The 16,108-nt window shown below is 36.2% G+C and overlaps 1 protein-coding gene across 1 annotated transcript in view; it reads right to left on the reverse strand.

Moving 5' to 3' along the window:
• pkmyt1 (protein kinase, membrane associated tyrosine/threonine 1) overlaps window positions 1-16,067 on the reverse strand; it is a 26,975-nt gene extending 10,908 nt beyond the window's left edge. The window contains exons 1-7 of the mRNA XM_016468844.1: window positions 15,984-16,067; window positions 14,740-15,228; window positions 14,156-14,393; window positions 13,780-14,077; window positions 13,568-13,674; window positions 5,062-5,234; window positions 2,129-2,337 (exon numbers count right to left, since the gene is read on the reverse strand). Coding sequence (XP_016324330.1) covers window positions 2,129-2,337; window positions 5,062-5,234; window positions 13,568-13,674; window positions 13,780-14,077; window positions 14,156-14,393; window positions 14,740-15,108 — 1,394 coding nt within the window. The 5' untranslated portion in view covers window positions 15,109-15,228; window positions 15,984-16,067. The remainder of the gene's footprint in view (window positions 1-2,128; window positions 2,338-5,061; window positions 5,235-13,567; window positions 13,675-13,779; window positions 14,078-14,155; window positions 14,394-14,739; window positions 15,229-15,983) is intronic.
• Window positions 16,068-16,108: the final 41 nt, after the last annotated feature.

Genomic DNA, 16,108 nt, shown 5'->3' on the forward strand with positions numbered 1-16,108 from the left:
ATTTGTTCTGGCAATCATATCGTTCTTATGGAGATGACGTGATTACTCTGAGCTGTTTACAAAGCTCCACTGCTTTTTTAATAGCTTTTCTATGTAAATATAGATTACGCTAGATGGAAATCTTTGACGATTGCGCCTCGCAGCTTTTTCAATGTGATGCGCTCGAGACCCAGGCTTCTTTTTCATTCATCAACTGCGACTCTGCAATTGGATACTAATGAACACGAGACGTGTTTATAAAAGCAAAAACTTCTGATTGGCTAGTAATGTTAGTTTGGTTGAGAGTGAAAGTATGTGTTCCTCTCATACATTGGTAGGCAAACTCATGAACTCGAACGTGATATCAACAAGTGTTTTTAAAATATAGGACGACAGAAAATAAAATATTTTCCCGCAGCCAAACGCCGCACGCCGGAGATCCGGCAGGGTGCGGGAGAACTTTAAGCCCTGAGTATCACGTCTTTTGTAGCAAAACTAAACTTTTGCAGAAAAAGCTAAGTGCAAAATGTAATGTGTAACTGCAACACTCATTTCAAATGTAGGGGAGTAAAGAGTACAGATACTCATACAATGATGTAGTGAAGTAGAGATTAAAAGTTGCTAATATCTTTGATACTCAGTACAACTACAAAGTATCCAAAAATATACTCAAATACAGTAACTAATTACATTTACTCCAATACTTTACACCTCTGGTCATTGGTGCTCAGGATCTGCAAGTCATTCGCCATCGTCCTATCAGACATTTCCACTTACTAAAAAATGTAGTGAAGTAAAGAGTAAAAGTTGCTAATATCTTTGATACTCAGTACAACTACAAAGTATCCAAAAATATACTCAAATACAGTAACTAATTACATTTACTCCAATACTTTACACCTCTGATAAATCTTGTTTCTTCGCCCATGTGCTCACACATCCAAAGCACGCACACAGAAAAAGTGATTTTAAATGCCTCTGAATGACAGATAAATCATGGTTGATCTATCAGCCAGATGCACGTAAAAATGCATGCGCTCTTATTTCAATGTTGTTGTTAATGTTGAGGTTATTTTTGCTTCGTACATTTAGTTTAACTGCATTGTTAAAGAGGGCGATTTTTACCATTCAACTGAACTGTGTGCATGTATTTTAGACACTTACATTGTTCTTGCTCCACCCATGCAATTACTGCGTCCTTCTATCAACCGAGTTTCTATTTACTTATACTGCTGTGTGCTCTGTTTACACTGGATGTGGCATGGATTGACACAACAAATCTTCGATAGTAAACTGATGTCCCAGTCCCACTCTATTTCTAACATACATGACATCAAGGTTGGAGCAAAACTTAGGAGTTATTATTAGTGGTCGACCGATATTGGTTTTTTGACAGCCGATGCCGATATAAAGCCGATATAATTTTATTTATTTTAGGTATGTAACGATTACCGGTTTGACGATAAATCATGATAAAATTCCCCACGGTTAGTATTACCGTTTCATCTTTTAATTATCATTAAAACCGTATTAGATTATATAAAAGCAATCGTTATAAGCCTTTTTGTATACATTAATTCCTTTGTTTAACCGTTCTATCTGATTATTAGACAGACTTCTATCCGTATTTAGAAAGAACTGTTAACGACAACAGCGAACAAGAGGGAGAATGTGAGCACTGTGTTCTCAGCGCCGTCAAAATAAAAGTCCCGCCTCGAACGCATCGGCCAAACAGGAAAACTTATCAGCCGATGCCGATATTTAAAAAATGGCAAATATCGGCCGATATATCTGCCTTGGCGATATCGGTCGACCACTAGTTATTATAACCCCTGGTATATACAGTTGTTTCAGTGTTTGAGGATAAAATGGCAAATGGTGATAGATAATGTGAATCGGAGTGAAGAAAAGAGTGTTTTGGAGTGTTTCATTCTTACTTTATAGTCTAATAAACCAGTTAACAAAAAAACGTTATAATACAGCTGATAATATATATGGATATGCAATGCTAGAACCTTTATGTTGTGTGTTGCTTTCATCCAATCAATGACAGTGACACCCGCAAATATGCAAATAAAAAAGGTAACCCAGAATTTAGGAATGTACAGTGTGAAACTGTACTTTAATTTGTCATTTGTGTGCATTGTACCTGTGGGTGAAAGTAGGAGAGTGTTCAGGACCGTCTGGAGGGAACACATAGTCAGGAATGGGGCTTTCTGAGTCGGAGTAAATGTTGCTTATGTCTTCATCCCTCTCCCACCTCTCTCTTGGAGGAGTACAGGTTGATGAGGTCTCATAAACAGAGGTAAACAACATATTGAGAGAGGATATGAAATTCCAACCAGCTGTAAGCAGGGACTGTTGGAGGAAAACAAAACATACTTGAATGAGCTCTTAAGGTCTGTTCACACAATGTACAAACAATCTCTTGTGAATAATTTCCACAAAATTCATCCAATGACAGAAAGGGTTGATATATTTTCTAATAGGAAAATAATTTTCTATGAACAACAACAACAACAATAATAATAAAAACCTAACTGACTCACTTTACAGTTGAAGTGTATAGAGGAAAGACTACAGCACCAAATAATTAGTTAAATTAAAAAAATTAGTTAAAATACAAAATGACCACACTTTATAAGTATCAAAAAGTTTAAAAATAACGGTCAAAAGATGTACACGTTGAAAGAATACTTTATAATTTAGCATGAGAATCCCTTAACAACCCTCTAATCTGTCCTAATCTACTACAGTCTACAGTTTTTCCATCTACTGTCATGTAAAACCATCAGCCATCACCTTTCTTTTCTTTTTTTTTTTTTTTAATTTCAGTCCACTAATGTAGTTTTTTTTTTATTTCTATTTCAATTTTGAAACACGAGTATATGACTTGGCATAGGGCGACTTTGTGTAATTTTTGAATTAAACTATTCCCTATTCAGTCCACACTACACTTGTGTACAAAATATATAGCTAGGCTGACATACAATATGGTAAAAAAAAAAAAAAAAAGCAACCAAGAAGGACTTGCTGACAAATATGGACATAATATATCCCTTTTTTTTTTAACAGCAATGACTCACTGGATGATGTAAATTATAATGTAATGTAAAAAATATGTTGATTAATTCACAGATAAATCAACTAAACTGTAGACAGTGGCATGTCCAAGTTTACTGTGGCTTGCTTGCTGCTAAAACAAACTGTTTGCAAAACAGAAACAAGTGCATTCATTTCAGTTCATAATAATGTGGAATGCACTGGGAAATGAATGTAATAGAATCTGACTGCTTAAAAATTCTAATGAAACTGGTGAGGCTAATCACGCAGGTCAAAGCTCAAACCATAAATTAATCTAGAGATCCAAAAACTGAATTTGTGTATTCATATAACATAACACAACAGCTAAATTTAAAAGAGAATTCCACTAAATGCTTTTAAATTACATTTATTTAATTTTTAATTTAAATTAATACTGTTGTCGCTTCTGGTGCTTCCAAGTGTGACCAGCATACACAGAGGAAAAAAACTACTTCTGCTACGTTATGTTCCTGTAGTTGACATGAACACAGACACATGAGACAACAAAGCCGGTGATGTGCATTAGCAAAAGTTGTCACTCTAAATATATGTCTATTTGATGCTTTGTTTTCTTTTGCAAAACAGATCATTCATATGCATCGTTAGAACTTAGATTAATCATTGTACAAATGCGTATAGCACAGAGAGCGGTACAATTTGTTTGTTTTTTTACTACTACTGTATAACTGTCCCCAGACTTTATGTAAAAATATGTATTTTGTGGAGACTTGCATGACATACGGGACAAAAAAAAAAAAGGTATCAACTTAAAAGCATGTTTTATTCATTTGTTCCTTGATTTTAGTTCATTCATTCATTGAGTTTAATTCATTCCCTTGTTTTAAATTATGGGCATTACTTAATACAACATGCTCACAATTTAACTAAATCAAAAGAAGGAATTTTAAAAAGCACTCAACAGTGTCTTAATTAATGGACATGCTATCTTTTTTCTACATGTTTTGCAGAGCTCCACCGTATGGGAAAAGACATGTCAGAGCTGAAATTTTACATGTTTCTATAATAGCTAATCAAGGTTAAATATGATATAATGCAATATTAATATTTATAGTACTTTATTTTTTTGATCTGCATTTATAAATCAAAATGTGACAATTCCAGCCTTACTGAACAATGCTCCAAACCGTCCCTTTTCACCACCTGGCAGTGATTTCAAATGTTTCACAGGTGACTGGGTAGTAGTTTGTAATAGGCATTTTGGTTGACTACCTACTTTATGTGTTGATTAATGTTTATATGTGAATTAAAGGGATCATATGATGCGATTTCAATTTTTCCTTTCTCTTTGGAGTGTTACAAGCTCTTGGTGCATAAAGAAGATCTGTAAAGTTGCAAAGACTAAAGTCTCAAATCCAAAGAGATATTCTTTATAAAATTTAAGAGTCAACCACGCCTACCTAAAATGACTCTTTCTAACACGCCCCCACATGTCTATGAGGAAATACATCAACTTCGCGCTGTGGATCACCTTTCACCGTGGACGAAGCGGGGTCCAGCCCGGGGTCGTCACATGTTGTTGCCACAAGCCCGCCCGCCGCAGCTGCTCATATTTATATTTATGTTTTTTATATTTAAAGAATTTGCCACTGACGATTCAAACGCAAGCCTAAATTGAAATCTGTGTGACATCAAAAATTGTGCATGCTCAAAGTCTAGTGTGACCACCTCTTAACACCTAATCAGATGTTCATCTGCCCAGAAAAGCATGATTTGGACAACTTTACAGCTCACAAACATTTTAATAATTCTTTATTTAAGTGCTTCAACAAAAACTACATTGCAGTTTTTAAACTATCCAGTACACTTTCACTATACACTATATGTACATTATTACTTTTTTGAGTTGAAACTATTTTTGGTGGTAACAGAGCTTAATACAGAGCAAATAACCCAGAATAATCCCAAAGCACACATACACATAGTACTTTCTCACTTCACCTTTCACTTATATATACAAAGAAATTATGTGATTCTTACCTGACACCAGTGGAATAAGGACAGAAAGCTCTCAATGATGCAGAGGGAAAGCTGTCGTCTCCACTTGCGTTTACACACAGAGGGCAGAGAGAGCAGCTGCTGTGTGGTGGCTCTTTTGCATGCCTCTGGGTTTAGCATTAGCCGTAGCATATATTGCATGTCTTCTGAAAGTGCTGAAACACACATTTACACCATCAAATGCTAGCAACAGAGGGCTGAACTAATTGACTACATTTTTATAAAATTTAAAATATAAACAAAATTTTTTTTTTTGTGGCAAAAACTGAATACACCTTGAGTTTCATTTTAATGTATGCAAACAGTATAACACTTCATGTTTCCCTTTTTTGCCATAAAATTATTGCCTCACCATGGCTAAATCATTTGATATATTATTGTTAATTGATATATTACACCAAAATTTGGTGATGATCACATAAATCTATTAGGACGATGATGAATCCACTATTTAAAGGTTCACTGCATGCTAGGGGTCTTCTTGGGTCCTAAAATATGTACCTGCCCCAAGTCGCCCTAAATCACTTCCTACCCAAACTCGAGTCCGACTCGATGGCAGTTTTTTCTAACTTGACTGAACGTAAAAGCAGTATCGTCTACACAGCCTGCATTGCAGTGGCAAGTGGTCACTTTTTCAACCGCGGTTATGACAGAAACCAAAATCAGAGGCAACAAGAAACACCACAGCACGCGTAATTTAACAGTACGCCCATCTTCAATTAAATTCATTCTCCGATCTTTCTTTGTAATTCTTTGGTTATCTATACATTTTCAACTCATGTTGCCAGATAATGTAGTCTTACTTTGTGCATCTCAAAAATGTAGGAGAATATGTTTTCTGTGGATTTTCACAAATTATTTTGTATGAGGAAGAAAAAAAAAAAATAATATTTATGTTTATTTTATTTTGTTGTTGTTGGTTTGATTTAGTTGATTTGTTTGGCATCAACTGATAATTGATATTTGGCTACAGTACATAGTTTTCCCACTTGGGTAAGCAATTCCAAATAGATAAACCGCTCATAAGCTTTATGTTGCATCTTAAAATTGATATTTATATTAATATTGAGACTCATTCTCTTGAATGCCTTGAGTATTGCAGAGTGCAGGTTATGTGAAACACACACCAGTTTCCATGAGGGTTTCGAATTTTACACACAGAAGCATGGATAGAGGACAGAGAAGAAGGGGAATACCATTGTCTTAAAGAATTATCACTATTTATTTCTTTTAAATAATAAAATATTGTTAAACAACCAAAAGGAATAATGGAAAATTGGCATATTTTAAAAGAATTCAGGTCTTCTTGGGTCCATTCAGTAAAAGCACATTTATTTTAATTTACTAACATAACTAAATAACTAACATCAGCTAACATCACATGACCTGTGTCTGAGGTACTTGTCAAAGTTTTGGACCCAATCCCCCTCAGGTCAGATCTCAGGTTTTCAGATGCAAAATGGACCTGTGAAGACTTCTACCACATGCAATTTTCAAAAACTCTAAAATGGTCAACCTCCTGTTGGGCAGAGCATAGGGCTGTCGTGGTGAGGGAATTTCCCTTGCGGTAATTTTGAGTGGCTCAATAGCGCGGTATGCGGTATTATCGCCATATATATATATATATTAGAGCCCTACCGATATATCTTTTTGCCGATATTATCGGCCGATATGAGCCTGTCGCCGATATATCGGTATCGGCGAATATGCCGCCGATATGAACATTTTGTTTTACAGAACATATAATGCAGATAAAATGCTTGAAATTGTGTAATTACTTAGTTATCGAGCTGAAGGGATCCCCCGAATTTGGTGGAGATCCGCTGCTGCGTTCGCGAGATAGTGACACTAGTCAACACTTTCACTTCAGTAAGGAGGTCTCTTGTTCAGGCAGCAGCATTCAAGCATTGTCTTATTTACATGTCTTGAAATAATAATTTCTAAACATTAAACATTGACTGTCAGTCTTTATTCACCTGTTTCTCATTAAAATTAATTAAAGTAAATAGTGTAAATTACATCGCTAATGTCATAAGATCGTTAGGCTATCATTAGCCAATATGTATAGCAGTTAGCCTAGTTGTATGTAATCTGATTTTCTAATCTGACTGGACAAGAGACTTTCTATTGATATTTCCACCTGCGCGCGTTCTAGACGGGCTGTCAGACAGTGCAGTTACAGTGTTGCGACACAAGGTGGTGGAAAGGGACTGTCATTCAACTACACGTTCAAAAACGCTGATTCATTCATTCAAAGAGACGCAATAAAACACACTGTTGAAATCATTTCAACTTTGAGCGCCACTTTAAAAGGCTCAGCTGACCAGCTATGCGTCCATGCTAAGACAGAGATTTCGCTTTCCTTGGACATGACAACCTATTTTCACAAATATATATGACTCAGCCTGGAGGACAGACGCAAGTAATCGCACGCGCTCAGTCGATCTCTCTCTCATTCACTGTCTGTGAGAAGGGCATAACCTTACGAACAAAGAAAACACGCAAAAATCGCGGTTGCTGCGGTTCTTGCATTCCTCTGCGGTTTGCTCGTCAATAGTGCGATATTGCGGTTATCGCGACAGCCCTAGCAGAGCATATAACTATCGAAGTGAAAGCTGTATGGATAGATGAGAACTATACGTCTGCAGAGTTTTGTACTGAAAATGAACTGTGTAACTGAGATACTGCAGAGCCCCACTGTCAGCGTTTGCCCAGGCCTTAACTATCTGGGCACCAGAGATTGTAGAGATACCAAACTTGGTGGAATGGTCAGAAATTCCACAGACTATTCAGGTGCACAGACAAACATCAGTCTGACCCTAGGTAGTGCTGTTAGCAGCACTGTGGTGTTCTGTGTCACTGTTGGGTTTTAATCTCCACAACCATAAATGCTAGAATCAAAATATGATTCCTTGATTCTTTTGCTCTATCTCCTTTCTGCCATTTTGAATTATTTGAAAAATATACTTTTTCAAACTCCTCCTAGGCTGTTGATCTGATTAGCACAAAACTTGGCAGGCATCATCGCAAGATGAAAAGTTATGTAAAAATCTATTTATACGCATTGACCAGTATCTGCTGAATGCAAAGTGCAAACTTAATGAACCATCCATCACACAACAGGACATTCTGTGGACTAGTGTTAATTTTGTCAGCCATTTTTAATTTAGTCTTAGTCTTTTAAATTAGTATTAGTCTTAGTCCTGGTGTCAAATGTACTTTTTAGCTATTATCATATTTAGTCAACCTTGTCTTGTTTTTGTTTTGTCAATTTTTAGTTGACTAAATGTCTGAGCATTTTAGTCAATGAAAACTTTGTCACATTTTAGTCATGCTGCATAATAGTTAAACTGATGTTTTTTTTTTTTTTTTCAAAATTAGAATAAAAAAAATTGTTGTCATTTGAGAAATTTATTTTAAATAATATTTTGTCTCCTTTTTTTCAGACAAAAAATTAAAGAAATTTTGGTATAGGTTTAATTTTTTTAAATACATTTTAGTCTTGTCTTTTATCCTCAACAATTTTGCATGTTAATATAGTCACAGTTATCATTTATTGACCTTATTATCATCTCGTCTAAGTCATGGGAATAAAGCACGTCAACAAACATTTTTGGTCATACTTTTCGTTAACAAAATTAACAGTGGACGAATACCAAGCTTAATCAAATTACTCCAATAGGGCACGCTACAAATAATGCCGAGTTCACATTGCACAATATTAGCCCGATTTTTCACTCGCCGACAGGTTTTGTGAAATCGCCGATTTTAATAATTACAGTCTCGCTGGAGAACTCCGGTCTGACGCTCTCGGGTTCTCGCGTTATTTCCTTATCACTTCTCGCGTGTGTTTTGTTGTGAAACGTAGTTTGCGGACCAGACAGAGCTGTCGGCGATTCTTCCTATTGTGAAGTCATGCAGTGTGAAACCCCCTGTCGCCGATCCATCGTGCAATGTGAATACAGCAGCAACTGAATGCGACCCCAGATAGTCACGCAGTGTGAAAACAACGGCGATCCGACGAGTTTGAAAATCGTGAAGTGTGAACTCGGCATAAAAAAAACACTAACTCTGCAACAGTATGAGCCAGAAACATGGAAAAATTGGTATGCAGCTTCTTTGGTGGATGTTCCCACCATGTCCTCTATTATGACTCAGCGACATGAAAAAACATGGCCACCAGCAGCCAATCAAGTTGTAGCAGCTGATAACATCAAATCTGAATAGCCTACCTTTTCATTCAAACATTGTGTGAACACAAACATACCACATTTTGTGAAAATTATAGTGCCACATTTTAGCTAAAAGCTCTGCAACCACGTGTGATAGAATCAAATGTATGTTTTATCTGAATCTTTGCTTTAAGTCTGATGAAGAATAAGTCTTATTTTTATGATAATCTATTCTTCAATGCACAGACACTATTTGAAGAGAACTGAACTGAGCTGGCTGATGACATTACTGAATCAAAAATGAACTGACTTTAACTGAAAAATTGATTGTTTACTTTTGTCTTTTTAGAGCTGCTTTACAGCAGAATTGAATTTTGTTTGCATTCTATTATCTATTTTCCTGTTTAACACTGTACAGCTGCTTTGACACAATTTGTATTGTATAAAGAGCTATACAAATAAAGGTGACTTGACTTGACTTGTTCTAGGCTGATTCAAACAATACTTGGCTTGTCCAGACTATCATGACAAAAAAGTTATCAAAAGAATTATGGTTTGTCAAAGCATTGCAAAGATAAGTTAATTTATGGCCCCGGCAACGCTGGCAACTCCGTGAATGTGTGTCGAAGTCTGACACGAAAGAGAAGAAATCGGTGAATAAAGTCATTATTTTTGTTTTCTTTGTGCACAAAAATAGTCTCGTAGCTTCATAAAATTAATTCAAAAAGTTATTTTGAATCCTACAATATTTTAGCATTGTTTAATGTTAACATAATTCAGTGCATCTTTTGGATTCCTTCAAGGTCACATATGTAAATATAGTCAAGTAAAAGCAATATCATCAAAAATACTATATTTATATGATGCAAAATATAAACTGATGCACAATATAAAATATTTAAGAAAATGCCATGTTGTTGTGACTATGATGTAACTAAATGCCCTGCTCATGAAAACAAAACACAACAGAAATGTTTCCGCAACAGAAAAAAATACAGAATACAAATTTGCATTTTTTTTTCCTGAAACAAATATAATAAGAACAGACTAGAATTATGTTAACATTAAACAATGTTACAATATTGTAGGATTCAAAATTACTGCAAAGTTTAATCCTGTGAAGTATTGCAGTTAGTCTGTTGGCAGCATTATGCATATCAATGAAAGACTAAATGTGCATTCAAACTGTTCATTCAGTTAAAACTATCAAATCGTTATCAGAAAACAGTAAAGGCCAGGAATTTCCTTCAAGCATTATGATAAGACTCTCAAAAACTCACGGACAAGACCAAAATACTTGACTGTTTCAATGAACATTTCATAGCCTCAGGATTTTTATTTGAGTCACTTAATACTCAACATGGGTGTTCCTCTACAGTGGAGACTGTTGGTTTGGATCCTTCTAGTCAGTCTTTTAGTTTTAGTCCTATTATAGCTTCAGACGTAAATAAAGCCCTCAAGCATTTGGACACGACAAAATCTGCAGGCCCTGATAAATTGGATCCTTATTTTTTAAAGCTAGCAGCAAATTTTATTGCAGTGCCTTTAACTAATATTTTTAATTTGTGCTTGAACACAAATGTCATTCCTTCCATCTGGAAATCAGCCTTTGTGGTTCCCCTGTTAAAAGGTGGTGACCCTTCTATCTTAAATAACTACAGACCGATCTCAAAATTGTCTGTTTTGGTCAAGGTTTTAGAGTCCCTTGTCAGTGATCAATTAAAAGATTTTTTTTAACAATAAAAATGTTTTATCTGACTTCCAATCTGGTTTCAGAAAAAAGCATAGTACAACATCGGCAGCTTTTAAGGTTTTAAATGACTTTATTGAATCTATAGATAACAAGCAGCATTGTGCAGCCCTCTTTATTGACCTCTCTAAGGCATTTGATACAGTGGACCACACAGTGCTTAAGCACAGACTGTGTAGTGCTGGACTTTCTGAACAAACTGTCAGCTGGTTTGATAATTATCTTACAGACAGAACTCAGTGTGTGCAGGCGGAGGGCAACACCTCTCGCTATCTCAAAATAACAAAAGGCATGCCTCAGGGGTCAGTCTTGGGGCCACTACTCTTTATTCTCTATATAAATAACATTGATAGTAACGTGTCTAAAGGAAAATTTCATTTTTATGCAGATGACACTGTACTGTATTGCTCAGCACCCACCGCAGACCAGGCTCTCTCCAAATTACAACTTGATTTTAACACGCTCTAACATAATCTTTATGATTTAAAACTTGTTTTAAATGCTGAAAAAACAAAAGTCATGCTTTTTTCAAATTTGAAATCCAAATCAAATCTGCCTTCAATCCTCACTTCCCAGGGAACAAAGACTGAATGTGTCTCTAAATACAGATATCTTGGCATTTTAATAGATGAATCTCTTTCTTTTACCTTTCATATTCAGCAGCTAGCAAAAAGATTAAAACTTAAATTAGGGTTTTATTTTAAAATCAAATCCTGCCTTTCGTTCGAATCTAGAAAGAGGCTGGTTGCTGCCACTTTTATGTCTATACTTGACTATGGTGATGTTTTATACATGCATGCTTCGTCTCAAAGTTTACATGCACTGGACACTGTATACCATGGAGCTCTGAGGTTCATCACTGGTTTTAAAGTCCTCACTCACCATTGTGAACTGTATGAACGTGTTGGATGGCCTTCTCTATCAATGCGGAGACTTCAACATTGGTATATCTTCATATACAAAGCTATTTTAGGTCTACTTCCATCCTACCTTCTGACCTACATCAGTGTAAATAATACTGGGACTTACAATCTTCGTTCACAGGATCTTTTCCTTCTGTCTGTTCCAAAGGTTGAACTGAACTGAGCTGGGAAAAAAAGGCGTTTAAGTATGCTGAAATTACAGAAATCTATGAAAATTAATACGCTGGTCTCATTGGTCGCTTTTAAGAGGATGTTAACAGACTTGGAGGCAGTCACATCTGGCTGTAAATGTTCTGCCTGATGTGTTATTGATTGTGGTTTATTTTAAAGGATTCGCTATTTCAGTTGTTTTATGTTACTATATTTTGTACCTGTATGTATGTATGGTTGTACTGCTGCCTATCTTGGCCAGGACACTCTTGAAAAAGAGATTTTTAATCTCAATGAGTTTCTTCCTGGTTAAATAAAGGTAAAGAAGAAGAAGAAAACTCATGTTTTATCGATCAAATTCATGTTTTATGTTGTAACGAAAGAAGAAGACTTGCTCCATGTGGTCATCGGACATTCTGTTTCCACATGGTGTTAGTACATGTCCATTTCACTTTGCTAAATGATTTCAGTTAGCCTATTTCAAAGGTCCTTGCAGGAAAATAACCAAAACCCATAACGACAATGACTGAGCAAATAATTATTGTAAACAATAGGATAAAAATAACAAATTATATCCATGTTTTTCAAAATTATGTTTTATTATGTATGGAAAGCACATACTCTCTCCTGCTTTGTTCCCATACAGACGCACACACATACCCGCACAGAAGCTTGTTGTTACTTGTTAGCACTGCTCTGACGATTTTATCATATTACTTTAGCAACATAAAAAGCTACATGACATTTCTCACTAGCAGGGTAATAATGGCGCTATTCTGAACTTAGAGTTTGGCTATTAGTAGAGACGCTTCTGCTGAACTCTGTCGAGAGATGCAGAGTCACAGAGGCAATTCACACACACTTAATCTCTCTCTTTCTCTCTCTCTCACTGCATTAATAACTGCATTAGTCTGATGCTTCACGTCGTGGCTCGTGGCAAGATCATTATTTTCTAATTCAATGGCCCGTTGTCAATTATTCCTCACTAAAATGAAACCATTGTAATCATGAAATTATTCCCATTTTTAACAAAACGTAACTGTAATCTGATTACTTTGTTTTTTGACGTAACTGTAATGAATTACAGTTACTATTTTTTTACAAGCCCCGAATTGAGTTCACTTTTGCGTCTTCTTACGCTTGAACAGACAAATACACCTTGCCAATTTAAACATTAAAGCGATTTTAAAGCATTCAAGTGCAAGAAGACGTGAAAGTACTCAATTCAGTACTCATGCGCTGTGTGTTGTTCTCTTCCCCTTGTATGTGGGAGAGACACATTTATTTGACATATTTTCTTAAAATTACAGTTTATCTCACCTAAATGTTTCCTCACTCTATTGTTTTTACAATTTATATAATTATATGTTAATCAATATAATTATATTGTTAGGAAGATACAAAAAAAATGCTTTAAATTAGTTAAACTAGTAAGCATCTGTTAAATATTTTACGCATTTCACTTAGCCATAAGTGATAATAATGTACAGTACCATTAGTGAATTCTGCTGGTAAGTGACCCATTCTGAGCTGCTGCCAGCCATCTCCTCCTTTAGGAACCTCAATGTTACAGGCCAACTCCAGGATAGAAACACCCAAACTAAGAGTGGAGAAAATAAAGACATCTCTTTATACAAATCACAATATAACTGATTCGGTTCTTACTTTTGGCATTTAAATATAACTAAGTATAACATTTACTAACCTAAAAATGTCTGCGGCAGTCCCATACTCCCCTCTCAATAGTTCAGGGGCCATATATCTGGGGTCTCCTTCCTGTAAATCAACCTCCTCTGTCTTCATTTCTCTCTTTCCCTCTATCACTTGTTTCCGGACATCTGTAGGAAGCTTGATCAACAAGCCAAAATCTCCAAGTTTGAGCCGTCCAGACTTTGTAATGAAAATATTCGCTGGTTTGATGTCCAGGTGGGCAAACCCATGAGCGTGCAAGTGGTCAAGTGCTGAAAGCATGTCACACAGGTACATCCAGGCACTTGTCTCACCTAGCACAACACACAAACTTTGAATCAGTAACATACATCTTCCAAGATCAATTTTTTCTTGTGTATTGTGCTGTTTACCAGTGTGAAATGGCGTTTCCTCAGCATATAGCAGTAGGCTGGTACAGCAGAGTTCAGTCTGGATGTAGAGGTGACCGGCCTCCTCCCAAGCCGCAATGAAGCCCAGCACGTAAGGGTGTGGGTGCAGTCCCTCATGATTCCAAGCCTCAGCAATGCTTCTTGCTCGTTCAACCTCACCACGGAAACGCTGCACTGAACGTTTGACAGCATACTGACAGTCATCCAAAAGACTCACCACCTGACAGACATGAAGGTCACAGTACCATTAGTGTATTCGTTGATAAATAAATCTTGATATTACTTTATGTTGAGAAATCACCATTATCTGAAAATTCATCTATTTCATGTGTATCAGTTTCAGTGTACATCTGGAGTTCACATTTACTTAAACGGATCATGTCTAGTTAGCATTTTGAAAAATAAATACACTTACTTCAGTTAAACCAATTTTGTGAAAAAATGCCCAGACATTTTGCCTGGACATTTGGCAGAAAAAGATGGTGGCTGATATGAATTCTTGCTGAAAATATAAAGGATGGTAGCTATTTCATATACAGCCTCAGATGGCATCTAGCATGTCTCACCTTGAAAACTTCACCAAAGGAACCTCGTCCAATCAGGCCCAGGTTGGTAAAGCACTGGTCGAAAAAGGTCTGGGGTCGGGATGGGTTGTACACAGAGCGAGGAGGGGGTGACTCTATAAGGGAGCGTGACAGGGGCGTCCACGGAGTGGGGCGGTGGTGGAACACTCGACTGAGTGGAGGGCATCCTTTAGATGGAGGCCGTGGTGGTAAAGAATGAGATAATGGTCGCGGAGGAGACAGGGAGGAAGATGATGAGGAAGAGAAGGGACGTCTCCGTTTCTTTAGTGAAAAGGACTGCTGGGCATGAGAGAAATGGGTGGGTAAAGGGAGAGGGGTGCTGACTACTGAGGTCTGATGGGGAGCCGACATAGGAAATACACAGTCAGTTCTTCTAACGTTATTGCAGGCTCAACTAATTTTCAGAAGACATTTCAATTTAAGCAACTGTGAATGCTGGCTTGCTGATGCTCCACATCAATATGCACTAACCTATAACAAAACACAAGATGGTGTGTTAATCATTATGGTATAAAATATAAGAATAAAGAAGACACATTCAAAACAAAGTATACTTCCAGCATTGATAACTAAGTTAACTATATCATTAAAGTACCCTTATAAATATTGTGAAAGTAAAATGGTACTTTGATGATATCAGATGGTACTGTGATACTGAATAATTACCATTACCAAAACATGGCAATAGCATGGTATTTTTGTGAGCAAAAAATGATTTGAAAATGATTTGTCTTGATGCTAACCATAATGGTTACCATTTAACGATTATAGTTTTATATGTACATTTACATAGAACACAAACACCAAAGTACATCAGAACATATCATGTGTTGCTATGATAAATGTCCAGCACATTATTTTATCATCCATCATCACAACCATCCTACAAACTAGATATTGTGAAAAATAAAACAGTACTCTGTGGTACAAATTACTGTATCCATTGTGTTCATTATACAATATAGGCTAAGTAATCATTTAGGAGAATATTTCAAATAATCTTTACAAAATCTGTGCTACTGCACATCGACACATAATACACTTTGACAACATCCGTTTAAGTTACGTGCATTAAAATAATAAACATTATTATCTAAAGCAGTTACGATGATATACGAGGAATTACAGTTTATTCAGCAAATAACCCTAAAAACGTCACTCCTTCAACGGGCTCAATCACTCATACACCTACATTATGTTTAACAAATGTTATATATCTAACTTACATTATGCTTTGCTCCTGGTTGTTCAGACAGTCCTTTTCTACTAATCACTCGAGTATATTTATATTATTATTATTATTAATCATAATCATTCCTGATATCTCGCGCCACACGCGTTCAAATACTTC

This window comes from Sinocyclocheilus anshuiensis, unplaced genomic scaffold (assembly GCF_001515605.1).
Source record: "Sinocyclocheilus anshuiensis isolate Anshui unplaced genomic scaffold, SAMN03320099.WGS_v1.1 scaffold890, whole genome shotgun sequence".
NCBI lineage: Eukaryota > Metazoa > Chordata > Actinopteri > Cypriniformes > Cyprinidae > Sinocyclocheilus > Sinocyclocheilus anshuiensis.